General features: G+C 44.0%; 1 protein-coding gene and 1 pseudogene across 1 annotated transcript; both read left to right on the top strand.

The window, feature by feature from the left end:
- The first annotated feature begins 12,415 nt into the window (after positions 1–12,415).
- On the top strand, positions 12,416–17,614 carry LOC147636520 (NADPH--cytochrome P450 reductase-like). Its single transcript, XM_086801984.1, has 18 exons — positions 12,416–12,914; positions 13,137–13,199; positions 13,656–13,732; positions 13,853–13,910; positions 14,002–14,088; positions 14,667–14,703; positions 14,791–14,860; positions 14,955–15,152; positions 15,232–15,324; positions 15,421–15,646; positions 15,774–15,857; positions 15,947–16,098; positions 16,228–16,324; positions 16,414–16,566; positions 16,722–16,799; positions 16,879–17,001; positions 17,101–17,214; positions 17,319–17,614. The coding sequence occupies exons 1-18, from the start codon at positions 12,660–12,662 to the stop codon at positions 17,397–17,399; spliced, it is 2,046 nt and encodes a 681-aa protein (XP_086658110.1). The 5' UTR covers positions 12,416–12,659; the 3' UTR covers positions 17,400–17,614.
- A 1,309-nt stretch (positions 17,615–18,923) lies between these two features.
- LOC147636521 (uncharacterized) lies at positions 18,924–20,552 on the top strand (annotated as a pseudogene).
- Positions 20,553–20,939: the final 387 nt, after the last annotated feature.

The raw sequence follows: 20,939 nt of genomic DNA on the forward strand, positions 1-20,939 counted from the left end.
CTAGAATGGCTGTCACACAGCCTGTCATCCCACTGGCCGCATATCACCCAAGATCTCACCAACCATGCTAGTGGTGTAAGTGTGGGGCCTATCCCCCAGCAGGCGGGTCATCAGTGTACACCACCTCACTAGACAAGCTCGATATCTCAACAATGTCTACACAAGAGATGATTCAAAGCATGAGATTACACATACTGGGAATGTGCCTATCCAGGGTGACAATGGAGTTTCTCAGACACTTGGAGATGTGATGTATGTGCCCAGTATTACCAAGAATCTCGTGTCAGTTGGCCAAATGACTGAGCGAGGACTTGAGGTTTACTTTGATAAGCATGGATGTATGGTGTTGGATACATAGGATAACATGCATGTGGTTGCCCATGGCAAGAAGGTTGGCCATATGTTTAAGTGCAATTATGCCTAGGGAGAGGCAAGAGAATTTGGCCATGCTTACCGCCGTTGAAATTTCTGACATTGAGGTGTGGCATAAAAGAATTGGTCACATGAATTTTCAGCATCTACAAGGACTCCCCACCACAAATGTAGTTACAGGTGTACCCAAGTTTAAAGTCACAGGGCCGTCATGCATATGTGGTGCTTGCTAGTTTGCCAAGCAAGCCTGCAGGCCATTTCCCAAGGAGGGGAAGAGAGCACAGAGAGTGCTAGATTTGGTGCACATTGATGTATGGACGGCTTCTCAGCCTAGCATGAGTGGGCTGAAGTATTATGTGTCTTTTGTGGATGACTTTACGAGGAAGATTTGGGGGTATTTTCTGTGGGAAAAGTCAGAAGTGTTTGACAAGTTCAAGCTCTTTCGCACCATGGTTGAGAGAGAGACTGGATAGAGGATAGTTAGCATTCGTTCGGATCGAGGGGGAGAATACATGTCCAGGGAGTTCACAAATTATTTGGATTCACATGGCATACAAAGGCAGGTATCATGTGCGTATACTCCGCTGCAAAATGGTGTGGAAGAAAGGAAGAATCGTAGTATTGCTGAAGTTGGAAGGGCCCTTTTAAATGAAAAACACATGCCTATACATTTTTGGGCAGAAGCAGTGCAATGTGCCATTTACATCATGAATAGGATACCCACTATACGGCAGTGCACAATAAGATGCCGAAGGAGATGTACTCGGGGGCAAAAGCCAGATGTGTCCCACTTCAAAGTTTTTGGGTGTATTTGTTATGTACATGTGCCAGACGAAAAGAGGAAGAAGCTCAATCCCAAGGCATAAAAATGTGTCTTTGTTGGATATGCTTTAGAAACAAAAGGCTACACAGATGCTATAACCCGGTCACTTGTGAGCTTCGCATTAGCCATGATGTAGTCTTTAATGAGATTAGTAGTTGGTATTCTTCGGTGGTCACCATGCATGATACATTCACTGATATGGATGGCAATGTAGTTCAAGGTCAGGCACAAACGGGAGGTGCACATACCTCACGAAGTGGTGTGACTACAATGGATTCTAGTAGTCCATGGTCTGGGCGGTTGAGAGCACATGCATGTGGCTCTAGGATGGTCAGAAATGCACATTCTATGGCTGATATTACAGCAGCAAATCAGCCCACATCATTTGAGTTTACGGGATCTAGGTGAGCCCCAAACAACCCACTGTCACATGGTAGAGGGAGTACCAATGTACAACCACTTGTTGATGGAGTTCACAGTAGTGCAGAGGCTTACATATGATGGATTTGCACCGATACATCATGCCTATATGACAAATGTACTGTAGGACACCGAGCTAGAGAAGTTTGACGATGCCATAGAGCAGCCAAAGTGGGTAGTACATGCCATGGATGAGGAGATGGATGCCTTAGAGCAGCAAGGTACCTGGTCACTTGTGGACCTGCCTAAGAGAAAGAATGTCATTTGCTCTCCAAATGGGTGTATAAGATCAAACACAATGCAGATGGTAGTGTTAGTCGCTACAAGGCTCAGTTTGGTAGCTAAGGGCTATGCTCCATAGTATGGCATAGACTATGAGGAGACATTTAGCCTAGTCGCCAAGATGGCCACAATTCATACGGTGGTTGCATTAACATAGGCTAATACATGGAAGATGCATCAAATGGATGTTAAGAATGCATTCTTGAATGGAGAGTTAACTGAGGAAGTCTACATGCAGCAACCACCTGGATATGAGGATGAGAGATACCCACATTGAGTATGTCGATTGCTCAAGGCAATCTATGGACTAAAACAAGCTCCAAGAGCATGGCATGGTCGCATCACTAGCTGTAGCAGTTGGGTTTTTATGCATGTCCATCAGATTCATATTTGTTTGCACTAGTCTGGGGGAGTGACAAAGTGTTGATTATTTTGTATGTTGATGACCTCATAGTTACCCGGGAACAATGAGCATCTCATAGCTTAGGTGAAGGCTCAGTCAAGAAGAATTTGAGATGAAGGATCTTGGGGTACTCAGATATTTTCTTGGCATAGAGGTTGTGAAGGATGGAGATGATACATGGATGTTACAGCGTCAACATGCCTTGGATATGTTGGTGAAGTATGGTATGACGACATGCAAGCCGATGAGTACACCACTTGATATGAATGCTAAGTTGTCAGCGCATGAGGGTGACAAGATAGAGGACCCGAACATGTATAGGCAGATGGTAGGAAGCTTGATCTACCTCACTATTACACGTCCGGACCTCAGCTATGCAGTTGGTGTTGTAAGTCAGTTTATGCAGTCACCCAAGAAACCTCATCTAGATGTAGTACGTAGGATCATGCGCTATGTGAAGCATACAATTGGTTATGGATTGCACTACAGGGCTAATGTAGAGCCCGAGCTATATCCATACACAGATGCCGATTGGGCAGGTAGTGCAGATGATAGGAGATCCACATCAAGCTATGTATTCAGACTCGCAAGAGGTGCAGTATCATGGATGTCTAAAAAGAAGCCTACAGTTGCCTTATCGTCTATACAGAGGCTGAGTATAGAGGGGCAGCAGTTGCGGCATGTGAAGCCGTGTGGTTATGCAACTTGCTAGAGAAGATTGGCTATGATGTGGTGGACCCCATACCTCTTTATTGTGACAATATTAGCAGCATCATGCTTGCTAATAATCCAGTGTTTCATGCTCGCACGAAACATGTAGAGGTTCACTATCATTTTATTCGGGAGAAGGTGCTTAGTGGAGAGGTAGACCTACACCATGTTTCTACACAGTAGTAGGTTGCATGCATTTTTACCAAATCATTGCCCTGGGAGAAGTTAGAGTACTTCTGCCATGCTATGGGAGTACACAGCTTGAGTGATGCAAGCTCAAGCACTCATCCTCGTCATGACTCTAGCTTAAGGGGGATTGTTGACGTGTATGGCGCACACGATGCCAGGTTGTATCCAACAGCTCATATTGGATAGGCAAAGCACATGTGTACAGTGAATAAGCAGGACACGTAGCGCATCGCTACCCCACATTGCCAGTTGTAGTGTGTGTGTAGTGCCACGTATATAAGGCACACTTAGCCATTTTTAGATGTAGCACACTCATAAGCAATAGAAGAGAGTAGAGCCAAAGAAACTCCCTTCCACCATATCTCTGTGTGTGTGTATGCATGTATGATACCTGTCACACTCGTGACATCTTCGCCCAAAATCCCCTGATGGTAGGGCACCCCGAGAATTTATGCTTCCTATCTTCCAAGACTGACCTACACCTTGGGCAACAACCTGAAGTAAAGTTCCTCTCTGAAGAAGTTTGGATCCAACTGGTAGAGCAACCAAGCACACTCTCCACAAAAAAACCTAAAATTTCATGGGCAAGTTAGATTCCCAGATGAGCTTCCATCTCTTTCTCTAAGTTCCAGCTTTCCAATTTACTTTCCAAGCTTTGTTGCAATATTCCACATTCAAATCTATTTTTCTCAATTCTAAGTATAAGGGTTTGGTTGAACCTTTATCCAGTCTAACCCCATTAAATCACATCTAGTCTCTAAGCCATCCAGAGTCATCAAATGCTGTGGAGATCCAACCTTTCTGAAACTCCCCTAGAATATGATTGACCAGGAGTCTTTCTCTAGGCTGTAATCCAAATTCTATGACTAGCTGATCAAGTTCTTTCCAGCTTGCTTGGGACCAATCCCAACAATCTGCAAGATTTCTTAGCCCTTTGTTGTTCAATTTCTTGGCCACATTGATGTCTAACAAAGCCAAAGGAGGGTTGAAGTTGTGGGACCACCAAATTCCAAGGCTAAAGAAAGAGTTGCTTGTGAATCTTGAGCAGCCATCCCACTATGACAGAAATAGCAACTCTTTCCATTTGCCACATAAAAACTATAGAGTGAGGAGTTTGTGATCTTCAGGGGTGCAGAGGAAAACAACTTATTTCTTCAGTTGAGTCCCATCCACATCCCCCTCTGGCATACTAGGGATTCTTCAACAACCTCTCTAAACATTCTAGCCCAAATTTCTTCCCGAGATAGGCATTTAGGTAGAAGGAGAGAAATCATGGTAGAAGTATGAGTGGGAAGATGCAAGATCCCCAACCCCCCATCTACTTTGGATAGACTTATTTTATCCCAAGCTAACCAAGCAGGTACGTTTTTACCATTGGATTTATTTCTCCCCCTAATAGGACTTATAATCCTATTCCGCCTAGCTTTTACAAAATTAATCATTGGAGCCAAGAACATAATATAAGCATTCAGGATAGTGTTGCAGATAGCAAGTTTGTCATGAAATGGAACTCACACCTTCCCATTTCTTAAGTTTCACCAGAAATCTTTCAATGGCCCACTCAGAGAGTTGCTTGTTAGTGACTATAATGATGGGGAGAGAAAGAAAGAGAATGCACTCATAATGGAGTACCACATGCACTCATGATGGAGTACCACATGCACTCTAGGGAGAACCACATTAGTCAAAATGATTAGATGTCCCTAATTATAATTTGTTCACTTATATACTTGCCCACCTTTTCACACTTATCAATGTTGGGCCCCTATACTTGCCTGACCATATCCATGCCCATGGGCTTCTCTTATGTTCAAAACCAAGCCCCCTTCATTACAAACCACCCCCACCCAAAGGTTTCATCTTGGAAACCATGTATGGAGCAATGTATGGGACTGTTGGGAATCGTCTTGACTTCCCTAATGAATGCGGAAGTACATTTGTTGCAATTCCAAAAGTGTCTCACACAAGAAAACTCCACATAGATTTGTCAACTTATTTGATGTACATATGGACTGCTCCTTATGATGTCCATAAGCCCATGGAGTCTTGTTGAGCTTTGATTGATGAGTGGTGAAGTACACCAATGGCCATGGCTATCCATACAATAAATTTACAGCAATGACACCCTTTATATCATCATCCCAATCCATGCATATAGCTATCCAAAGACACCATACAAATGTACCACTTTATCCACTATGATTCATTACTTGTAGAAGCTCCGGATGGTCTTTCACATGAAGCCTTCAAACTGCCAAGAAGCTTCTTCATTAGGCAAACCTCTCCACTTCACAAGGTACTCAACAATAGACCTATTACGAAGGTGTCTTTCCCTCATTCCTATCACCTTCTCTGCCACATATTGAATCATTCCCTCTTCATCCATAGGAGGCAACTCATCAATCACTTCCAATTGAGGTTCCTTTTTCAGAAAGCATGCGATTTTGAGCACTACGGGTAAGTCATCGATTCTTTGCAGAACTCTGTTTTAAGAACTGTAGGAAGACAGATTGGCTGTGCAGACACTCTGTGTGCTACAAGGAGGTTAACAGTTGCCATTGAGGTCACTGGTTGTGACATTTGAGTGTAGTACAGTACCGCTGTAAGAAATACAACAGTTTGTGCAGGACGAACCAGAGTGCTATTTCAGGTAAATTTGTGTGTCTGGCAAGATGTCAAATGATGGCATAAACCAGATTGTTGCTGAGAAGCTCGATAAGAACAACTTCCATGCTTGGAGGTTCAGGTTGACGAATTTCCTAATGGGAAAGGGTTATTGGGACTACATAGAAAGTGAGCATGAAGAGGCACCGGAGATACTAGACATCAATCTGAGTACTGCAAATGTGAAAGAGTTCAAGGATTGGAACCAAAGAGCCAGAAAAGTTATGTATTGGCTCTCCATCAGTATACAGGACACCATGATTGGGCACATTCAGGATGCCAAGTCCCCCAAGGAGGCGTGGGACACCTTGGTAAAACTCTATGAAACAAATACCAAGGCACGAAAGATACAGTTAAAGAATGAACTTCATACTGTGGAGAAAAAGAGTATGTCTGTGAATGACTATGCATTGAAGATAAAGGGTATTGTGGAATCCCTTGCATCTATTGGTGTTTCAGTAGATGATGATGATAAGGTGGAAGTCTGTCTACGTGGTCTTGGGCCACAATACAAGGCATTCAAGACACTTATTCAGACTCGGAAAAACATTCCCAATTTTACAGATTTGGTGTCTATGTTGATTATAGAAGAGAAGAGCTTGGGTGAAGACCAATAGTCTTCACAAAACAAAAATAGTTCAGAGCAACAGGCCTTCTACATAAGTTCAGGAAGAGGATGAGGTAGAGGAGGCCGTGGACGCAGTCAAGGAGGTGGCCGAATAAGTAATCAGAATTATGGCCAATAGCAGTAACAACAATAGTCCCAGAATTCACAACAACAACAACAACACGCAGGTGGAAGAGGCCAATTCAGAGGCAGGGGGAGTCAAAGAGGTCGTGGAAATTGGCAAAGGCAGTATAATGATACGGGTGGATGATTTTATTGTGGTAAGCCTGGATTGTGTAGGCAGATTGTTATAAGAAGCAAGCTGACATGCAACATGGAAAATTGTACCAAAACCACTATGCATCCTCGAGCAGAAACAATGAGGATAATGAAAGGTTGTTTGTTATGCAGCATGTCGTTAATGCCATGTCTGAAAATGTTAAAGCAACACATAAAGATGATGTATGGTACGTTGATTCAGGTGCTTCGAACCACATGACAAGTCATGGGGAGTGGTCCAAGGAGATGAAGACCAGGTTTTATGGAAACAAGGGATGACACTGCTCATCCAATTGCCCATGTTGGAGATGTGCCATTGTCTATGCAGGATGGCAAAGTGAAGTACCTTGCAGATGTACTTCATGTTCCGAACATAACAAAGAATCTGGCTTCAGTTGGCCAGATGATTGAGTAAGGTTTGCAGGTTCAGTTTAACCCTGATGGTTGTTATGTTGAAGACTTTAAAGACAAGTGCAGGTTGGTTACAAAAGGCAACAAAGTGGGCAGAATGTTTACATTGAATGTAAACATGCCTAAAGTGAGTGCTACAATGTTTGCAAATGGTTCAGGAATTGTTGTAGACACATACATTTGGCATAAAAGAATTGGACATGTGAATGTGCAGAGAATGAAGTCTATGCAGACTAAAGGAATTGTGACAGGGCTGCCAAAATTTAAAGTTGAAGGTATGCAGAGAATATGTGAAGCGTGCCAATTTGGAAAGCAAACAAAGCATGTATTTCCACGTAACAAAAATGTGAGCAGAAATGCACTAGATGTGCATATTCAGATGTATGGGGTCCTAGGAAGACCATGTCTATGGGAGGCTGCAGGTATGTGACATTTATTGATGACCACACAAGGAAAGTGTGGGTATACTTCATGAAGGAGAAGGGTGAGGTGTTCACTCACTTTCAGAATTTCAGAGTTATGGTTGGAAAGCAAACAGGGAAATATGTAAAGTGCCTAAGGTCAGATGGAGGGATAGAGTACTTCTCCAATGAGTTCTCTAAATTTTTGAAGAAAAATGGTATTCGGAGACAGTTTACATGTAGATACACTCCGCAGCAAAATGGAGTTGCTGAGAGCGAACAACACACATGCTGAGATTGCGTGAGCATTGATGAAAGAGAAGAATATGCCGCATAGCTATTGGGCTGAGGCTGTTTCTATAGCAGTTTACATCATGAAGAGGACTCCAACTGCAACCATACATGATGTAACTCTAGAGGAGAGGTTTACTGGCAGAAAACCTGATTTGTCTCATATGAAAGTCTTTGGATGCATTGCATATGTGCATGTGCCAGATGAGCTGAGAACTAAGCTGGATCCAAAAGCTGAAAAATGTGTGTTTATTAGATATTCCCTTGAGCAAATGGGATACAGGTGTTATAACCCTGCTACACGTGAGTTGAGGGTCAGCAGGGACGTTGTTTCTCATGAGATGAGCAGCTGGTATATGTGAGTGGAAATGTGGTTGCACAGAATGCAAGTCAGTAATCACAGTCTTTGAGTGGACCAGGAGAGTCCTCATCTAGTGGTTCAGTTGATAGACCATGGAGTGGCAGGATGCATCATAATACCAGTCCTGCAAATGTGATTAGTATATCACATAAAGGCAAAGAGAAAGTGGTTGAGCCCCTTAGTATGCCTGACATTTCTGCAGGGCATTCTCATGTTGATGGAGAGACTAGTGGCTCAGAGATGAGACTTGATTGAGGAGCTTGGGATCCCAGCTATGAGAACACTTGGTATAAAGAAGGTTATGGAAGTCATGAATGCAAAGCTATGAAGATCTGGGAGAGTGAAGAACCCTGTGCAGAGGTTTACCTATGATGGTTATGTGGCATATCACTATGCATACATGGCAAAAGTTGTACAGGTTGTAGAGCCCACATGCATTGATGAGGCTGTTGGAAATGTGTGTTGGGAGAAAGCTATGGATGAGGAGATGGATGCACTATATGGAAATGAGACTTGGGATTTAGTGCAATTACCTGAAGTAAAAGCCATTGGATGCAAGTGGGTGTACAAAGTAAAACATAACAGTGATGGAAGCATAAGCAGGTACAATGCGCAGACATATGGCATTGATTATGAGGAAACTTTTAGCCCAGTTGCCAAGATGGCAACAATGAGAGTTGTAATAACAGTGGCTGCGTCAAAGAAATGGTCTTTACATCAGATGGATGTAAAGAATGCAATCTTGCATGGGGATTTGCAGGAAGAGGTTTATATCTTGTAGCCACTTGGTTATGAGGATGTGAGTCACCCCGAGCACGTGTGCAGGTTGAAGAAAGCCTTGTATGGCTTAAAACAAGCACCAAGAGCATGGTCTGCAAGATTTCTGAATATGTTGTCACTATTGGCTTTCATGTAGCCAATGCAGATTGAAGAAAGCCTTGTATGGCTTAAAATAAGCACCAAGAGCATGGTCTCACAAGATTTTTGAATATCTTGTCACTATTGGCTTTCATGTAGCCAATGCAGATTTCTCGCTATATGTGAGACACTGTGATAGAGGGGTTGTGCTTATTGTCATGTATGAACCATGATGCAGAGATCTTTGATGTAAAGATCTTGCTTAGACAGAAGTTTGAGATGAAGGATCTAGGGGAGCTCAGATATTTCTTGGGCATTGAGGTGATTAGGTCACCACATGGTATTGGATTACTGCAAAGACAGTATAGCTTGGACATGTTGTCCAAGTATGGTATGAAAGGCTGTAAGCCTATCTCAGTGCCATTGGATCAGAATGGCAAGTTGAGTGCAGATTCAGGAGAGATTTTGGAGGATCCTACTATGTATAGGCGCATAGTAGGAAGCTTAATCTACATGACAATCACCAGGCCAGATTTGAGCTATGTTGTTGGGTTGGTGAGTCAGTTTATGTAGGTTCCTCGGAAGCCGCATTTGGATGCATTGAGACGCATACTAAGGTATGTGAGGTCTACTTTGCATTGTGGACTATTTTATGAAACTGGGACAGAGATATGTGTACATGGGTACACAGATGCTGATTGGGCTGGTAGTATCTCAGATAGAAGATCTACTAGTGGCTTCATGTTTTCTTTGGGGAGTGCTGCTGTGACTTGGAGCAGTAAGAAGCAACCTACGGTTGCTCTATCCAATACACAGAGGCCGAGTACAGAGGTGCTGCTATGGCAGCATGTGAGGTAGCTTGGTTGAGAAAGCTACTTGCAGATTTGGGTCTATCAGTGGATAGACAAGTTGTCATTTTCTGTGACAACATTAGCAGTATACAGTTGGCCAAGAACCCAGTTTTTCATGCTCGCACGAAGCATATAGAAGTCCACTACCATTTTGTCAGAGAGAAGGTCTTGGCAGGAGACCTTGACCTTGTTTATGTCAGCACACAGGATCAGGTAGTTGACATCTTCACCAAAGCATTGGGTGCAGAGAAGCTCCGCAGATTCAGGGCTTCACTTTGTGTACATGAGATGGAGTTGAGCTCGAGGGGGAGTGTTGAGATATCGAGCTCATCTAGTGAGGCGGTGGACAGTGATGACCCGCCTGGGGGATAGGCCCCACACTTACACCACTGGCATGGTTGCTGAGATCATGGATGATATGTGGCCAGTGGGATGACAGGCTGTATGTTAGCCATTCTAGAGATTGGCATAGTTATAGCGCCAGCTCATTTAGTTGGGTTCACACTATAGAGAACCCTAGTATGTATTTGGTTGAGTACCTTTTCATATGGTGTGTACTCTTATCTTTGTATATGGTGTGTACTCTTATCTTTGTATATGGTGTGTTGAGTGTTGAGTGTTGAGTGTTGAGTGTTGAGTGAAGAAGAAGAAGATTTTCAGCTTCTCACCTTGTGTGTTCTCTATTAGGGTTTTGTGAGTGTGTGTGTGCTTGGAAGAGCTCAAGCTCTCTTCTCCCCTGCATCTTTTCAGGCATCCCTATCACTCACCACTTGCTTAGGGATTCCATGTAGCCTAAACACATGCTCCATAAATTATTGAGCCACCATAGAAGGGTAGCCCGGTAATGAAATCCATGGCTATGTGTGTCCACTTTCCTTTCGAAATAGGCAATGGTTGCAACAATCCTCCCAGCAATTAATTGGGATCCTTGTTTTTTTAGAAAGGCAAACACTTTTGCACATAGTCATGCACATCCTTCCAAAGTCCTTTCCAAAAGAAACTCTTCCATATCTTATCATAGGACTTGAACACTCCTAAATGACCCGCCATTGGTGAAGAGTGCATCTCTTGTGGGATTTTCAGCTTGAAGGATGAGTGAGGGACTAAATAGACCTTTCCCTTATACCAAAGCAAACCATTGCGCACCTCAAAATGTGGATAATCATCACATAACCCTTGCTGTAATTTCTGAAACATTGGACCAGCCATGTCATCCACCAAATACTCGTCTTGTATCTCATGAATCCAATCATAATGCACCTTTGAAATAGAATGTATAGTGCAAGCCCACATCCTAGAAAGTGTATTCGCCACAACATTGTCCTTTCCCACTGTGTAAGAGATCTCGAAATCATAATTTTGCAAGGTAGCAAGCCATCTATTTTGCTTTGGAGATAGGTTTTGTTGGGTGAGGAAATTTTGGAGTACTCTGGATCGGTCCTTACTTTGAAATGCCCACCATACAAATAGTAATGCCACTTCTTTATATGGCATGCAAAATGGCCAACATTTCTTGATCATAAACATTAAGCTCCCTCTCCTTGTCGGTGAGCTTTCTACTCTCATAAGCAATCACCCCATGCTCTTGATGATATAGCATGGCACCAATTCCTCTCCCACTTGCATCAGCCCATATAGTGAAAGGCTTAGAAAAATCAGGGCAAACCAATATTGGAGATGAAATGAGTGCTTGCTTGAGCTCTTGAAAGCTCTTATCGGCCGGCATCCCAAAAAATGCTCCCTTCTAAAGCCTATTGGTAAGTGGGACTGCCATGTGAGCATAATGGCATATGAACCTCCTATAAAAGGATGATAATCCCAAAAAACTCCTTAGTTGAATAGTGTTGGTGGGTGTAGGCCACTCTTTCACACATTGTACCTTCTTGGGATCCATCTTAATACCATCATTGCTCATAATGTGACCCAAGTATTCCACTTCTTGTGACATAAAGGTGCACTTGCTTTGCTTGGCAAACAACTTGTGCTCTCTCAATACCTTCAACACTTGCTCCACATGCATCAAGTGCTCTTCCCTTGACTTGCTATACACAAGTATGTCATCAAAGAAGACCAAAACTGATTTATAGAGGAATGGCTTTAAAAATTTGTTCATGAGAGCCCGAAATGTGGCCGGGGCATTTGATAATCAAAAAGACATAACCATGAATTGAAATAGACCCCTTCAGTCCGGAATGCCGTCTTAAACTCATCACCATCTTTCATCCTTATTTGATGATACCCGGACTTGAGATCTATCTTGGAGAAATATTTTGCTCCTCTCAATTCATCAAGTAAATCATCAATCCTTGGAATTGGATATCGATTATTTGTAGTGATCAGGGCACCTAGATTATACAATGCAAGTGGAAGCTGCCCTTGTCGGCTATAGTTTACAATGGGGGAACTCAAAGGGATGTAGTGGGGTAATGACCATCAGAAAGGAGTCCACTTGCAAAATTTCATTATATAAGGTCAAACCCATTTTCTATAAACCACTTGGAAAATTTCATTTTACAAATTATAATTTCCTTGGGGGGGATCGGGATCAGCGAATCTGCTCTCGCCACAGACCTCTCTCTAAACTGGAGTTTAGCATCAACCCATCTTTATGATTTCCAGACGTTGACCTTCCTCTTACCCATCAGTGGCACTGGCACCCTCTTCTCCGTCAGAACTCAGATGGGCATTTGGTAAATACAGTCACATAAGGTTTCTGCATCAGGGTCGGTTGTAGCCATGTTGCAATCTTCTGCGCTCACTGCTCTCTTTGAGAATCCCTTAGCCCTGCCAATTCTAGCGGCTGTGCTGATTTTGTCCATCGCGCTGCTGTTCTGGCGCTCTTCGGGAGGCGAGAAGAAGAAAGAGAAAGAAAATGTTGCACCCAGAAAGCTTGTTGTAGAGGTCCCTGAGCCCAGCTTGGAAGATCTGTCCAAGAAGAAGGTCACAGTGTTCTTCGGAACTCAGACAGGAACAGCAGAAGGTTTTGCCAAGGTACCCATTTTTTTCTTCTTCTTTTGGCTTGGGCTCCCCTCTTGGATTCAACCCATTGAATTCTCCCCTCTTGGATTCAACCCATTGAATTCCGAGTGAATTTTAGATTGGTCTTCTTTGAGGTTGCGCACACGTGCGCGCGCACATCAGTTTCAATTCCTTGCTTTCATGATTTTTTGGAAGGTTTTCCAATATTTGTTTTGAATATGCCTTGGCTTCTAGGCTCTCGCCGAAGAAGGGAAAGTCCGGTACGACAACCGGGTGGTCTTCAAGGTGGTCGATCTGGTTGGTTTCTTGAAATCCCTCTGAAGTATGGCCATTGAAATATTACAGATTAGAAGGAAAGAAAGATCACAGGAGGCCTCCTAGATCATGTGATGGCATGTTGTAGATTCTGAACTCACGCTCTTCCATCCAAAATTGGCCTGGATGCTTGCCCATGTGCATGGGCACAGCCCATCGACACCTTATTGTACACATGGATGAGGACACAGAAGAGTAGTCAAACTGTGTTTTACAAGTTTTTTTAAATAAAGGGGGGGCGGGTGTAGAAGGAGCCTTTTCACCCCTCTATGAAGTAGGTGGTCTTATTGAGAACACTTTTCATCCCCTTTTTTACATGGTTTTTGAATGCTTTGATGAAGGATGAAAAGGCCTTTTCACCCCTCTATGAAGTAGATGGTCTTATTGAGAACACTTTTCATCCCCTTTTTTACATGGTTTTTGAATGCTTTGATGAAGGATGAGTACGGGGCAGATGACAATGAGTACGAACAAAAATTAAAGGAGGAAAATCTAACACTCTTCACGCTTGCAACGTATGTGGTGACCATTCTGGCGGGTGAAATAGCCTTGAGTTTTTAATGAGCTATGGTTTGAAGCTTTTATCAGGTTACTTATATGCCGTTTTAGCCTCAAGTGTTATCTTAAATTCACAGCTATGGAGATGGAGAGCCTACCGACAATGCAGCAAGGTTTTACAAGTGGTTTATTGAGGTATGTAGATATTCCTTCCTCATTGTTTCCTAGTGTTCTTTACTGGCCCAATGGCGTGTATCTCATGATCATTTGTGGAGAAGCTGTGCAGGGGAAGGAAGGTAGAGGGGTTTGGCTTTCGGGTCTGTCATATGCTGTTTTTGGCCTAGGCAACAGGCAGTATGAACATTTTAATGAGGTAGACTTTCTGATATCATGATGAATTTGTTGGGAATATTCACATTCACGTAGTGAAAATGTGTAATGGGTTAGTAAATAAAAAGGAGCTAGGTGGTTGTGTAAACTAGCCTTTGTTTGTGTGTGAATTAGGGCTTAAATAAAGCGGTTCTAGTGTGTGTGAACAGCCGCTAGTGTGAAGGTTCATTTATGTGTGGGAACAGCCCCTTAGAAAGATCTTATGTAAGCAATGATGTGTGAAGGTGACTCCTCTTAGGACACTTGGCATCATGCCTTGACATGTGGCATGTCTGGTGGCAGCATAAAGGGGGCCTCTTCTATTAAGACAAGACCAAATAACATAATACAAATATGCTTTTCCCACCACGACTCTCTTGAGTGCTTCCCTTAATCCCCTTGTTAATCCTTGTTAATGTGCTGATTATCTTACCGGTCAACATCTCTTTCTCTCTCCCATCAGTCGTGCTCTTGCTGATTGCACCAGGGACCAACAGAATTGTGATGCACTCGCAGTTGATTAACTCAAATAGTTATATTAAAATTTGTAAATTCTTTATCATGATTAAACTGTGCCTGCAGGTTGCAAAGAAAGTTGATGAGGCTCTTGCAGGACAAGGTGAGTCAGACTCTTGATGTTTTGGGCCTTGAGATGGCAACTTAATGCATGTACTTTACTTACGCTCGACTTTAATCCCTCTTGCAGGGGCCAAACAGCTGGTTTCATGTGGCCTCGGTGATGATGACCAGTGCATAGAAGATGATTTTTCTGCATGGTAAGAAAATAGGGTGTTTCTGGAGTCTACACTTTGTGCACCTGTTACAACTATGGCTGATCACCACTGTATGGTATGTACCTGGTATTTACAGGCGTGCGGAGCTGTGGCCCAACCTGGACTTGCTTCTGATTGATGCAAATGATGCCACCCCAGCCGTCACCACACCTTACACGGCTGCTATTCTTGAGTATCGTGTTGTCATCCATGAAAGTGAGAGCAAGGTACATGAGGATACATACACAGCCAAGGTCAATGGTCAGGCACTCTACGATGTTAGCCATCCATGCAGGTAAAGATTTTGAAGTGTTTGTGATTTTTTGTTTTGCTAGGAGAACATGGATCATGTTATTCTTATGGTATTTCCTCAGGGCAAATGTGGCTGTGCGGAGGGAGCTGCATACTCCTTTGTCTGACCGGTCATGTATTCATTTGGAGTTTGATATAGCACATACGGGCTTGACGTGAGTGTCGAAGCCTGTTACGTGTTGTGTGTAGAGGGAATCTGCCCTTTGTTGTTTGGCCCTTACCTGTTCTGAGGTGTGCCCTTCCTTCATCAGGTATGAGACAGGGGATCACATAGGAGTTTTTCCAGAAAACACTACCGAAAATGTTGAGGAGGCTGGCAGATTACTTGGGCACTCCTTGGACACAAAGTTTTCTCTACACTGTGAAGCTGAAGATGGTTCACCAATGGCTGGTTCTTTGCCCCCCCCATTCCCAGGGCCTTGTGATTTGAGAGCTGCATTGGCTTGCTATGCAGATCTCCTCACGCCACCACGTAAGGTATGAAGGGATTGACCCAGACCACGTGGGTTTTGTCATCCCCCAAGCTTTTCTTTTCAAATTATCCAAAAGCATGATCACTAGCTGCTTGAGAAAAAAGCTCATTGCCTACAATGTTTTAGCACAGGCTGCACTTGCTGCACTTGCGGCTCATGCCTCTGATCCTGATGAGAAAGACCGACTGAAGTTCCTGGCCTCACCCCTTGGCAAGGTTCATTTTCAAATGATTTTCAAGCATCCTTCATCTCCAAGGCTTCTTGTACATACGAAGTAATCTTGATAAATGGTTTGCTATGACAGGATGAGTTCCAGCAGTGGATCACTTCTAGCCAGAGGAGTCTTTTAGAAGTTATGGCTGAGTTTCCTTCAGCACAACCGCCGCTTGGCGTTTTCTTTGCAGCGGTTTCTCCACGTCTTCAAGCTCGCTACTACAGCATTTCTTCTTCTCCAAGGCATGCTTACATTTTGATGCTCTTATTTGGAGCTTTGGTGCTAGATAAAGCAAACTTTTGTGCATCACATCTTTTAAGTGTGTGCTTTGGAGAGGCTCCAAGAGTTAAATTTGATTTGTTCTCCCACAGATTTGCGCCTGATAGGATCCATGTAACTTGCTCTCTTCTCTATGGAGTGAGTCCAACGGGCCGATTCCACAGAGGCGTCTGCTCCACCTGGATGAAAGTAAGTAAAAACAAACAACTTTTCAGATTGTTAAGGATGTGTTAGGGCTCAACCATCTTTCTTATTGCATTTCATTTCTAAAATGTCAGAATTCACTGCCTGCCTCAGAAGTGGGGGACAAGTGTAGTTGGGCACCAGTGTTTGTAAGATTGTCTAACTTCAAGCTTCCCGCAAACCCCATGGTTCCAATCATAATGGTTGGTCCTGGCACTGGCTTGGCACCATTCAGGGGATTTATGCAGGTAAAAGGCCTTGCTTATTATCAATATGTTTTTCTTTCGTATGGTTATACATATGCTGCTTTGGCAATATGCCTACGCGTGCGCACGCACACACATACATGTATGGACGCACACGTTTTTGAGACTCTAGTGAGAAAATTGTGTTATGTTATCAGGAAAGAGCTTACCTAAAGCAATCTGGTGAACCTCTAGGACCTGCAATGCTTTTTTTTGGCTGCAGGAATCGTCAGCAGGTATATATGTGCCAGATCATCTGTTAAAATATACAGCTAATTTCTTGAAGACATATGATTAAGCTGGATAGGCTTACAGGACTATATCTATGAGGATGAACTCAACATGTTCTTGGAGAGCGGTGCGATATCTTATCTCCATGTTGCTTTCTCAAGGGAAGGTCCCAGAAAAGAATATGTACAGCATAAGATGGGGGAGCAGGTGAAGTGTCATTTTAGTTGCCTGGGCTTTTCATCTTCTTTTTGCCATTTTTATCACGTCATCCATATCCATCAAGTTCCTACTTGTTTGGGGGCACAGGCTGCTCAAATATGGCATATGTTATCTTGTGGAGGCTACCTTTATGTCTGCGGGGATGCCAAGGGCATGGCCAGAGATGTTCACCGGATTCTTCATACTTTGGTGGAAGAGCAGGCAAGTGGAACATGATGCATTGAAGAGTGTTTCAAGACTTCCTAGATACTGTCTGTCTATGAATTTTTGATGTTGTGTGTGTGTGTGTGTGAGCATTATTGCAGGCATCTGTAGATAGCACCAAGGCAGAGGCCATAGTAAAACAGTTGCAAACTGAAGGAAGATATCTCCGGGATGTCTGGTGATCTAAGAGCTACAAAGTTTTCTTTTCTTTTTTTAAAGTAAATACATAAGAGCATGAGTCACATGCATGGCCACGTGAGGTGTGGTCCAGCATAAATGGTGGTAGACGGTTTAAATTTTGCTATAGCTAAAGGCTTAATTAAAGCCCAAGCAGATTGTGGTTTGGTTCTACAACACATGATACTCCTTGTTGCTAAGGTGTGCATTCTTTCATTTCTAGGCCGTGCTTTTGTGATTGTCGAAGATGAACTTGAATTGAGAAAGCTAAAGCTCTGATAGCAAAAGCACTCATAGAAGTAATATGCAACTTTGTAGTCGTTTTGAGGGTGTAGACTAGGTCGGGGACATGTGCCCTTGAGAGTTCCTTTTTGGGACTCCTCCGAAGGGCTCAAGCTAGCCCTGTGGCTAATTGCATCATTGAAAGTTGTGAGGACTAGGGCTGTATGGTAAGGGACGTGCATGCCTTGAAGGTGCAGACCAGGTCGGGGTCTCTGGCTTGATGGTGGCTTCTCGTTGTATTCAATTTGGAGCCTATGGTAACCTTGGGTAGCCTAAGATGCTTGCACAAAAGCAAGCACAGAGAGAAGACCATGTGGCTACCCAAGCATACTAAAAATAGACATTGCAAAAGCATCTATAATCGAAGTAGTTGATACTGATCATCAGTGCGCTCATAGCTTTTCCTCCTGATCATCTCCAATATCCCAGTATGCTCACGTTCTTTTTTTGATAGACAGGGCTTAGCAATGCAGTAAGAAGGAGGGGATGGGTGAGGCACCAACAGCTAGGTTATAGGCTCAAGGAAGAAGGAGATGCAGTTGCCGAAAGCAAAGAGAGAAGGAAAAGCAAGGCGCAAGGCATGGAGCAAGCATCAGAGAGAAGGCGACCACACAGCGCACAACAGCCTAGTTGCCAAGGATAAGGAAAAGAAAGGACAGAAAGGAGGCTTGGAGAGGTGCCGCGATAGCCAAGACAAAAGCAACGCAAAGCAGCGGGGCTAGGAGCGGCACCTACACAGCGCACGACAGCTCAATCGCCAAGCAATGAGGAGGAGGGACTAGGTGAGGCATCGGAAGGCCAGGTCATAGGCTACGTGAAGAGAAGCACAAGCCAAAGAAGCGTGGGGAGCAAGTGAAGGTGAGAAGGGGACGTAGCAAAAAGCAAGGAGCACAATGAAATTGCACCATAGTCACATGAAACGGGAAACGGAACAAGAACGACAAGGCTATTGGAAACGGAAACGACTTAATCTTGGAAATGGAAACGGATAAGAAACGGCTTCTTGGAAACAACATAGTTATATTTTGTATGCAACCTTCTTAAGAGTTTCATCAAGAAACGGCACAAAGGAAATGAGAAACGGGTGACATTGGAAACGGAGTTTCCAATCTGATAGGTCCCGAAACCGAGTTTCCTTGTGACTATGAATTGCACATCTCTGGTCCTGCTGCGGCAATGAGCGCATCTTTGTGTTCACAACTAACCACATTGAGAAGCTGGACCCTGCATTGCTTTGGTCAGGGCGGATGGAAATGCACATCGCCTTGTTGTACGGCTCTTTCAAGGCGTTCAAGGTGCTCGTCAAGAACTACCTGGGAGTGCAGGAGCACGATATTTTTGAGAAGGTGCGCGCTGCCATGGCGAAGGACGGCCTTCTCTACGTCCCTCGTCAGCACCTCGCTCACATCGGTGGGTGTTATCTCCACACTGCAGCTCCCATAGTGGCTACCTGTCGGAGGACTCAATCTCTATGGATTATTTGTCGGACCTGTGTGGCTCCGACAAGTCGCTATCAGATCTATTCAAGTACACCGCTGCCCAGTTGGAAGCTGGAAGATACCACCAAATTTGCTACGTGTCGTACTGCAAAAAAGACCTCACCATGACCATGCAGTGCGTGATTTGATGGAAATGGCTCTCGCCCACAAGTGCATAAGGGTTCCGTTTGAAGGAATTGCAGACAGGGACTGCACAAACAACTTGCTCATCATCGCCTCACAGTGAGAGGAAACTCACTACAGTCCCTATTGTGCCCGTGTACAATCTTCAGGTGTGGGCAAGTCAAGAGCCTTGATGGAATTGAGTAAGGTGGGTGTTTACATTTGCTATTGCAGCCTGGCGTGTAGCTTGTCAATAGCCTCTCCACGGAGGACAGTTGGTCTCGCAGATAAACTTGTTAGCACATTCAGAGAACATGACATGGTGCTTTACTTGAAGGTGTGGCTCCATGTGCTGGCTGCTGACATTAACACCGCAGGGATGTCACCCTAGGTTTGGAAGGAACAGCAGCTTCTTGATGAGGATGGTTGTCCCAAAACTGACCTTGCGAAGAGGTTATTGGACGAGTGGGGGAAGCTCCAAGCTCAATTTGACACACATGACCCTAGGTTTGGAAGGAACAGCAGCTTCTTGATGAGAATGGTTGTCCCAAAAGTTAAAACTGACCTTGCGAAGAGGGTTTTGGACGAGTGGGGGAAGCTCCAAGCTCAATTTGACACACATGACCCATACAAAGGAGTTGATCCTGATAGTTATAACCTGCAAACTTCTAGTGAATCAATCGGGTCTGTTGAAAATGCCTTGAAGAAGAAGTGCACTCACTGCTCGCCTGATGATTTGGAGAAGGAGAAGGTGTGTACCCCTTGCAGTGTGATCTTTGCCTTTGATGAAGCAAGAGGGCTGCAAATACCGGATCCACAATCAAACTCGATAATTCTATGAAATCAGGAGGGCACTCATGATTTTTTTTGTCCATCAGATCTTCTTTGCGATTACGCTAGACACTTCTGCAAAAGTGACCAATCTTTCACCCAACAAGCACAATGAGGACAGCGACAGGTCCATAAAGATGGGTTTCAAACTGCCTCATCCAATCTACTTCCTCCCAAATATGGCTCTTTTTAAGCCAACTGGATGTCTGAGTGTTTCTGACTGCTTCCAACCCGTGCGTTTGATGAACCAAGGTAGGCCAATGTGGTCCACAAGGCTGAAAAGTGATGGTGATCCTTCCAAGTATAGACGCTAAAAAGTGTTCTACCCAACGTTGGACACTGCAAATCATCTTCCAACTAGATGGCGGTTGAGATCGGCCTGTATATTGCCCTAGCCTTCATTGTGCTACTGCTTATGGAAGTTCAACATATCTTCAGAGCTGCCCAGAGCAAGTGTCGTGGTTCCCATGAGAGGGGACGCTGTTGAGCCTCAATGCGGGCACCGCCTCCATGTCGGCGGTGGCCACAACCATGCCCATGGAGGGCCCCATAGACCAAATCTCCAAGCTCAGTGGCGCGCTCATGTGCGCCATCATGGCGCACATTATCAAGAAGGATTGAGAGACCTGTCGCTTGCAAGACGATCCTCCTATTTTTTGCATGGAAGATGAGACAAGAAGCATTGGAATCTAAGAGAGATACCTAGGGGCAAGCTTGTAGACATGGATGCCTGCGCTAAAACAGCACAACGGGATGGCCTTTTGTGCACGGACAAGGTAAGAGAGCTTCTGCTGATGCATTTCATGAGAGAGAGAGAGAGAGAGAGAGAGA

The sequence above is a fragment of the Cibotium barometz genome, chromosome 8 (assembly GCF_041138505.1).
Source record: "Cibotium barometz isolate CiBa-2024 chromosome 8, ASM4113850v1, whole genome shotgun sequence".
Taxonomy (NCBI): domain Eukaryota; kingdom Viridiplantae; phylum Streptophyta; class Polypodiopsida; order Cyatheales; family Cibotiaceae; genus Cibotium; species Cibotium barometz.

Bases quoted from the DNA above. Each gene is read 5' to 3' on its own strand.
- LOC147636520 (XM_086801984.1), top strand. From the start codon at position 12,660: ATGTTGCAATCTTCTGCGCTCACTGCTCTCTTTGAGAATCCCTTAGCC. The intron at 14,704-14,790 runs GTGAGTCAGACT...TCCCTCTTGCAG, and splicing joins TGAGGCTCTTGCAGGACAAG to GGGCCAAACAGCTGGTTTCA. The intron at 15,858-15,946 runs GTTCATTTTCAA...TTGCTATGACAG, and splicing joins TGGCCTCACCCCTTGGCAAG to GATGAGTTCCAGCAGTGGAT.